Below are 8,368 nucleotides of genomic sequence, written 5' to 3'. Positions count from 1 at the left end.
AATTTGAAATTTGGACCACAATTGAGAATAGATTTGTTTACAGTTATCAAACAGTTCGTGGTAACGGACTGTAAGTAAGGAGCGACCCGGCTCAATGGTAACCGAAACTCTAGAAAACGGGTTTATATAAGTATTTTGTGCTAGAATTAAATCTGTTTAACAATAACTCGTCAATTTGCGATTCATTTGTAATAACATAGTGTTCAAATTTGTCGGCTAGTAAGAGTCCCTTTCATGCAAAAATCAGAACAGAAGCTGTCAGATAGAAAATTGGGATTCACACCATTAACGGTTGAACCCAGATTATTCATTTCTTAACAAATTGCTTGAAAACCCTTTTGATGGATTTTGCGGGAAAATTAGATTTTTCATCAATAATAAAACTTTTTATGGGAGGAGGGGATGGATTTTAGCTTATAATTCAAAAAAGAGTTTTATAGTAGCTCAAATTTGAACGTTGGATGGTATAGAAGGACAGACTCACCAGCATGATAGTTGATGTTGGGCAGAAAATAGGTCTTTATATTATTAACGTTTAACCTGACATATGCCCTTTAACCAACTTGCTTGAAAGTGGTTTTAATGAATTTGTCAGAACATAATTTTATTCTGTCATTGATAAAACGTTTTATTGGGGGGGGGGGGTCTTGGTCTCGGGGCTATAGAAAGACAGACTCACCAGCATAATAGCAGCTTTTGGGCAGAAAATAGGGCTTTTACTAACGGTTTATTCCCTCCATATGCCTTTTTACCAGCTTGCTTGAAAGTAGTTTTCATGAATTTGGGAGAAATTAGGGTTATTCTATCACTGATAAAACAATAATATAGAGCATCAATTTAGCTCAAATTTAGTTGGTGGGGGATATATAGAAAGAAGCTTATCTGTTGGCATCTTTGAGACATGCCCGTTTTTTTTAAGTTAAGGCGTCGCACTTTCAGAATCTTATATAAGACTGATGGTAATTCTGTTTTAGTACCCGGTGTTTATCCCCCTCCCCCGGAGACAAAAGAAAATAACACAGTTACTGTTAGAATAGTTGGCAGATGACCCCGGGAAATAATTGGAATCCTTGGCTCCATAAAATCAATAGTCTTTCTTGCGGTTTTCGATATAGAAAATGGCAGAGAATTTGCTTGCATACAATGAAGGAAAGCATGAATATATTGGCATGATGTTTAGACCATGTCCTTAATTATTATTATTATTATTATTATTATTTATTTATTTCTAACACACAATATACAGAGGTACAATACGTGGAGTATCACGAGGAAAAACACATAAAATGCAACACAAATCAATATAGAAATCAAAGATTACCAGTTACAGAGTAACACATAAATATTTAAAAGAAACTAAAACAAAAAAGAAATAACATGAAAGGAGGGGGAAAAGAAGAAGAGAGAAAAAACTCACAAATTGCAGAATCTAATAAGCAGAAATATAGACACAAGCTGTCATTATTATTATCATTATTTGATTTTTACTCACTCTTTACAATACTAACAAATGTAGAGTGACCAAACAGAGAAAAACAACTAAACAAATACAAGAAAAAAAACTTACGACTGAAAAAACTTGATAAGGTGATGGTGTGAAGAAAAATGAATACAAGCAATATTTGAAAGTTTTCTGTGTAGTGCTTCCCGTTTTTCAGTAATATTAGGAACAAGAAACTTATTAATAATTAATAAAATTCCAGAAGCATAAAGAATTGAATGGTCACAAAAAGTTTAGTAGAGCTTGGCCAACGTGAGTTTATTATATTAAGATCTATTGGCAACAATCTTAGCATATCTTAATTTAATTTTCATATTAATATCTCAGACTTTGCGCTGGCGCAAGCTCGGAAGACTATTAGTAATAGAAATACCGAGCCATCGAAGATAATCTACGAGAGGGATAGTAAAGTCACTACAGCGAAGGGAAGTACTAGAAGTGCTATTAAAAGAAAGAAATTTAATTAAGCAGGGCCCCCTGAATATTCTTGTAAGGAAATCTAGACTTTGTGGGGGCCTGAAGGTTCTTAAATGAAGAATCTTAAAAATCCTAGGGTAAAGAAGCCCCTAAAGATTTTTAATCAAAATAATCTTGGAAATTCTGCAGTAAACAACTCTTGATTTTTTTTTAATATTAGCTAAAACTCAGGAAAATCATAAATAACAGAAACCCTGACTCTTCTCAGGTTTTTAAACATAACGATCACAGAAAAAAACTTCCCTATATTGTAACATGCAACTGCGTCTCTTAGTTTTTTATGAAGTAATATGCACCAGCATCTTGAGGGAGTGACTGGCACCGCTTTTATTCCAGAGGTACTGCAGGCTGTATTGCGGGGTTACTGCCCGGTGGAATCCACAGGGCACCCACTACTGATTTCAAAAGCCACATTCGTGAATGTTTTTACATTCACACAATAATTAGAACTTTTTTAAAACGAGTTTTAAGGATTTGAAAAAAATTTAACTGTTATATCATTTTATTTTGAGAGAATCTTTGAAAGAAGACCATTCATACAAATTTGTAATTTTTGTCCAATTTTGTACCTGTGGGTTATTTTTAAAATTTACATATAGAATAAACTGAGTTTTTAAGAAAAAATCTTCACATCCATGGTTTTGCTGACAATTAAGGGAAAATCAAACTCACACGTTGTACGAAAAATGTACGATTGAAATTTTTATCATCATTACTTTTGGAAAAACCATGAACGTGGTATTACTTTACCTTAATAGATGAGTAATAAATGATTGAATAATGTAAATTGAACAAAAAAATATCATGGATACAATGTTTTGAAATTTATGATCTTTAAAGCATTATTCACATCCAGTTATGATGGGTAAATTTTGTAATTGAGGTGTTAGAATTTTGTTTTCTACAGATTTCGGAAAATATCTTTGCCTTGGGTATTTTCTGCTAGTTTGTAGCTCTTGTTTTTTTCTTCGAAACAATAATTATGATGAATTTAAGTTTTAGCTTTGCCCTTTACTTCTGCAAAAAAGACTCCATTTTCTAAATCAATCCTATTTATACATTATTAAGCTTACCAGAAACCCGGGCTATAACAAAAAACGCAGAATACCTGAGCTACGTTAATAGATTTGTTCATGTTTTTACCGTCAGAGAGATCGATAGGATTAATAATTATTTTTTTGCTTTTTATTGCCCTAATTCCTTTATTGTCTCGTTTCCATTTTAATATTCCTTTTTTTCAAAATCTTTTTACTATAAAGTTTGTTTCTGAATAGAGGAGGTAATCTAGCAAAGAAGCAACATTCGGGTGAACATATATTTTTGTTCCAAATAGTCAATTCCTTAGGGAGGAATAGAAATTTTTAACAGCAATTTAAAAATAATTTTCAATCTTAAACATCCATTCTAAATGTTGGAAAATTGAAGAAAATAAAGTAGAAAACATATTTTTCATACATGTTATTTTTCGTATGGTCATGAGAAGGGGGTTGAGTGAGGGGTGATATTATAATAGCAATTTTCCAGCAACTATTTTAAAAGTAAAGTTAAAGTCAATACGTTCATATATTTACAATTTCTGAATGTCTCAATAGCCTTTTTAGGGTCGTAGGAGGGGAATCACGTATAGTCCGTTGTGGTTGCAGGCATTAAAAAGCAACAAAACTCTCATGTAGCTAAAAACTGTTATATTTACTCCTTATTCTATAGGGTTGGTTTGCTTATGCATGTTGTTTGATTTATTTTTAGGAGGCGTGAAATTAAGTTACGTCGTTCTCAGTTTTTAATGTGAATTCATTATCTTCGAAACACTTATCATTTACTTATCGAATCCCTTATCTTTTTTTTGCAGTATAGAAAGCGATGGCTTTCATCGAAAAAGAATATTCACTTTCAGATCTAAAACATGAAAGGAAAACTTTTTATTGTGCTATTTGCTGTTTTTACATGTGTCTTAGCACATGTTGCAGAACTAAGAAGTTCTGCTAGAATTGAGAAGGAGGTAAGTAAAAACTGTCTAATATTTTTAAACCTGACATAAATTTAGTAAGGATTCATAAATGAAATTAGGGTATCCTAAGTAAAAAGGAAAGAAAAGCATTTTATAGCAACATTATAACTATGCTGCAGTAATCTACTATTCCTTTTATAATGTATTTAATTTACATTCATTTTTCTATTCCATTTCTCTTTCTTGCTAAATTTTGAACACTACCTAGATGACTTTCTTTTCGTATTTTATACTTAGGTATGAAAAACAGGTTTTTCCTTTTATACTTAGGTATGAAAAACAGGTTTTTACATTGTAGCTGAATTTTTTGAAGTTAACGTAAGAGACTAATGCTCTACTCGCATAATTCAAAGGTTTTAGGATTTTTTTGCAATTGCTATTTAAAATCAGTTTTTTTATTTGTCTCTAAACAAAGTAAAATTATTTCTTGTCTTCATTTAATTAAATTCTGCCGTGACTCTCTTCTCAAAAGAAGAGTCCCATTGTCGTGTGACAGCATTTACTTGGAAAATATGTTTCTAAGTTAAGGCTCTGGATCAATTTTTTCAAACTTGTGACCTTTCTAGATCAATTGTGGCAGATCTAAAATATTATTCACATCCAGTTATGATGGATTCAATTCAAATCTATTATTCAATCATAACATCCAGTTATGATTTTTTAGTCCTATTCTTATCCTTATATATATATATATATATATATATATATATATATATATATATATATATATATATATATATATATATATATATATATATATATATATATATATATATATATATATATATATATATATATATATATATATATATATATATATATATATATCATATATATATATATATATATATATATATATATATATATATATATATATATATATATATATATATATATATATATATATATATATATATATAAATGTATATTTGAATTTTATCCAAAACGTCTCCATATTTTTTTTTTTTGGGGGGGGGGGGGGTAAATTTGTATCCTGGGATTTTTTGGCCTAGAAAACGAAATATAAAGGTCAGGAGTCTTAGAAATTTAATTAAGAGCCTCAACCTTAGGAAAAAGCCCATGAGTGAAGTAATATTTATATACATTACTATTGCAATGACGCCATGTACTGAAATAAAAACTGACTTAAAATACGAATAACAAATTATGTTATGCATATGCGTATATGAAATCATTCATAGGCATGCATTGTAAGCAAAACTTGTATTGATTCATTCAAAACGACGAGCCTTGCTAGAAAAAATAAATAAAACTAATTTTAAAATTTAAGATGTTTTTAGTTTTAATTCAAAGATTCAAATTATTGCTCAAATACCATAAATATTTTTGCAGTTTACATGATAATTTAGTGATCCTGAACTGAAACCAAAAATAAAATGAAAACTTCTTGTCGAAAGATAAACGAGTATAGATTTTGTATTCACTTATTACGTCATATATGGTTATACGAGAAAAATCAAACCCTTTGTATCTTTTCAACATATTGTAAACAGTAACCTTTCAATGTGATTTCTACGATACAAATCATCACTCCAGTATCGTTTTAAAGTCGACGTTTCTTTAGAACTGCTGCTTTCTCAGCATGCTTATATCTGTTTTTGACACTCAATTGCGCATCCGTGATCAATCTTCTGGCAAAAACACAAACAAAATAAAAAATTTTTGCAGATAAGGGTTGAAACCTCTACAGTATGGTTCTCTGATATGCTGAATCTGATAGTGTGATTTTTATTAAGATTCTATGACTATTAGGAGGTGTTTATCCTTTTTCTAAAATAGGCAAATTTTATCAGGCTCCTAACTTTTGATAGGTATGAATAAACGTGATAAAACTTATATATTTAAAATCACCGTAATAATTCAATTCTTTTGATGCATCTATTGGTATCAAAATTGGGGTCCGTTTTTTAGAGTTTTGGTTACTATTGATCCGGGTCGTCTCTTACTTACAGGTCGTTACCATGAACTGTTTAAAAAAAAAACAGTCTCTACCATTTCGAAAGAAACCTGTTATAGAAGTATATGTAAATGTGCCAATGGGAAGATGCGAAAAGCAAAACCTGGCAATTGTTAAAAATGATTATTCTTTGGAACTTCCTGACCTATTATACGTAAAAAGTCCATTATAAGTACCCAAACAACTTTAAGCGACAGCGAGAATAAAAAGAATTAAAAACGAAAGTGAAGAAGAAGGAAAGAATTACGCTAGGACACATGCGACAGATAGAATCAAGAAGTGTAAATATTACATTTGAAAATGATAGCGATGATTATTGGGCTTGAGCTTTCATAATGGACGAGTTCGTCAATGCTTACCATACCTTTGTTAAAAACAAAGATTCGGTGATATGTCGAAACAAGCCGAGGCAAAAGCACTGATTCAAATGAAGACAAAGAAGTAAGTAAAGATGTTCAACATTTCATAAAAGCTCCAAGCGATGAAATAGCTTTAGATAAAGACATTGGAGTTTATAAGGACGATTTTAAATAGCCTGAAACTACACCAGACAGTGTTAATCGCAGCAGCTAAGGAAAAAGGCATTGAGCAAATGACAATGAGAATCCCATTGAATTATAAAGTAACTTTGAACCGTGATCTGTACGTAAAACCGCAAAGGCGTTTTCTGGTTATTAAGACGTCCTAAGCAGTTAAATCAGATGATGGATGAATCTAAACTCCTAAAGCAAAAGGCATGGAAAATATACCTGAGGTTATGATGAAGCAAAATGAGCAACTAAATCTATAATTGAAACACCAGGGACAGGGATGGTCATTTCAAATCGGAAACTAATTTTGTGCTTAGAAGAGAAGCTACCGTGAAAATCACATCAAATCAAAACAGAATACAAATCATTTTAAATGCATGGCCCACTGGAATGACAGGAAGAAGGGTGTTAAGCAGGAATGAAGAATTGAATTCAAAACAGATATCCTTGACTCAACTAAAATTTTAAGTTTCGCATCCTGTTACTTGAAACTAAAAATTAAATGATGATTTTGCCAATTTAAGATACATCAGAGGGTATAGGCATTGGACCACGTGGTTTTAAATGAATCCGGACACTTAAACAGGTCAGGTGCAGCAGCACATCCTTGCCACACCCTGTTGTTGATGGGAAAGGAAGAAGAAAGCTTACCATTGACCAGGACGGTGTTGTCTGTGTTGCTATTAAGTTCTTGAAAGAGGCTGACTATCTCTGCAGGTGGACCCACAGTACTCAGGATTAGTCATTGGGATCATATGTGTGCAGAATAAAAGACAGAATGCAGGTCTATGAAAACTATATACGCTTAGATTTTGTATTCCAGTTTCTTCTCAACGATCTGTCTAACTGTATGCAGCTGCTCAGTTGTCAATCTTCTTGGCATGAATGTAGCATATTGAGGACGGCGCAAACCATGTAGGAAACTTGTTGCGCGTTTCAGTAGTAGCAAAGCAAATAGCTTTCCGGTAGCAGACAGTAAGGTGATGCCGTGGTAGTAGCTGCAGTCTGTCTTGCTGCACTTGTGCTGGAAAACTGGCACAAGGATTCCTTTCTTCCAGTCCGAAGGTATGTATTACTTCAGTGCGACAGATGATGCTGAATATTAACTGTAGCCAAAGTATGATCGCAGGACCCCTTTTTTAAGTAGCTCTGAATTGATACCATAAGTGCAAGCTGCTTTGTTATTTTTGAGTTTTTTTAAGGTGGATTTAATCTCAAAAATTCAGCGTCTTCAGGGACAGGGGTTGCCTCTGCAGTGGCAGTCACGAACCCTGTTTCAATTCCATCTGGTAGATCTGGATTTAGCAGCTTATAAAAAGGGCTTATCCCATAGACCTAAACATTTTGACTGATCGCACATTGTTTCTCTGTTCGCTGCCCGTCAGGCTTGCAATTACCATGATTAGTTGGCCAGTTTCCCCTTCATACAGCCTTTCTTAACCTTCTGGAGCAAATAGTTATGTTTTTTGTTGAGCTGTCCGTAAGGCGTCATATCTCATCCTTTTCTCGCTCGCTGTCTCTGCTTTATCAGTTGTAACATTCGGCTGCTTATCCACTTTTCTTTCTTGTTTTCTAGCTTTGAGCCCACTATTTCTGTGGCTCCTGTAAGAAAATTGATCTTCAAAGTATTCACACTGATTTGCTTTCTGAACACTGAAGGAAAGCCTCAAAGGGGTTGAAGACTTCAACCATAGACAGTTCGTGAACCGAGGGATGGTGTTGCAATCGAAAGGTGTCTTTCTTCTTGGAGGAAAAAGATTTACTCTTGTTGGCCCCCAGTCAAAATTTGACTCCTTGAAGAAACGAGCAAACGGTTGGCATTGTCGAACTCAGCCCCTGTGTATGACCGATAGTCCTGGACAGACGAGAGCCAG

The 8,368-nt window shown here is 32.9% G+C and overlaps 1 protein-coding gene across 2 annotated transcripts in view; it reads left to right on the top strand.

Annotated features, from left to right (window-relative positions):
* The first annotated feature begins 3,818 nt into the window (after positions 1 to 3,818).
* The window catches only part of LOC148943741 (uncharacterized), a 157,613-nt gene continuing 153,063 nt past the window's right edge, over positions 3,819 to 8,368 (top strand). Inside the window, exon 1 of one of the 2 annotated variants that reach the window (XM_089100904.1) lies at positions 3,819 to 3,977. In XM_089100904.1, the coding sequence (XP_088957030.1) occupies positions 3,882 to 3,977 (96 nt within the window). In that variant the 5' untranslated portion in view covers positions 3,819 to 3,881. The remainder of the gene's footprint in view (positions 3,978 to 8,368) is intronic. The other variant, XM_089100903.1, reaches the window with a different exon arrangement.

The sequence above is a fragment of the Artemia sp. Qi Xiang Cuo genome, chromosome 15, assembly GCF_049724085.1.
Source record: "Artemia sp. Qi Xiang Cuo chromosome 15, ASM4972408v1, whole genome shotgun sequence".
NCBI classification, from domain to species: Eukaryota; Metazoa; Arthropoda; class Branchiopoda; order Anostraca; family Artemiidae; genus Artemia; species Artemia sp. Qi Xiang Cuo.
The sequence above is the reverse complement of the archived record's forward strand: the minus strand, read 5'-3'. Positions and strand labels throughout refer to the sequence as shown.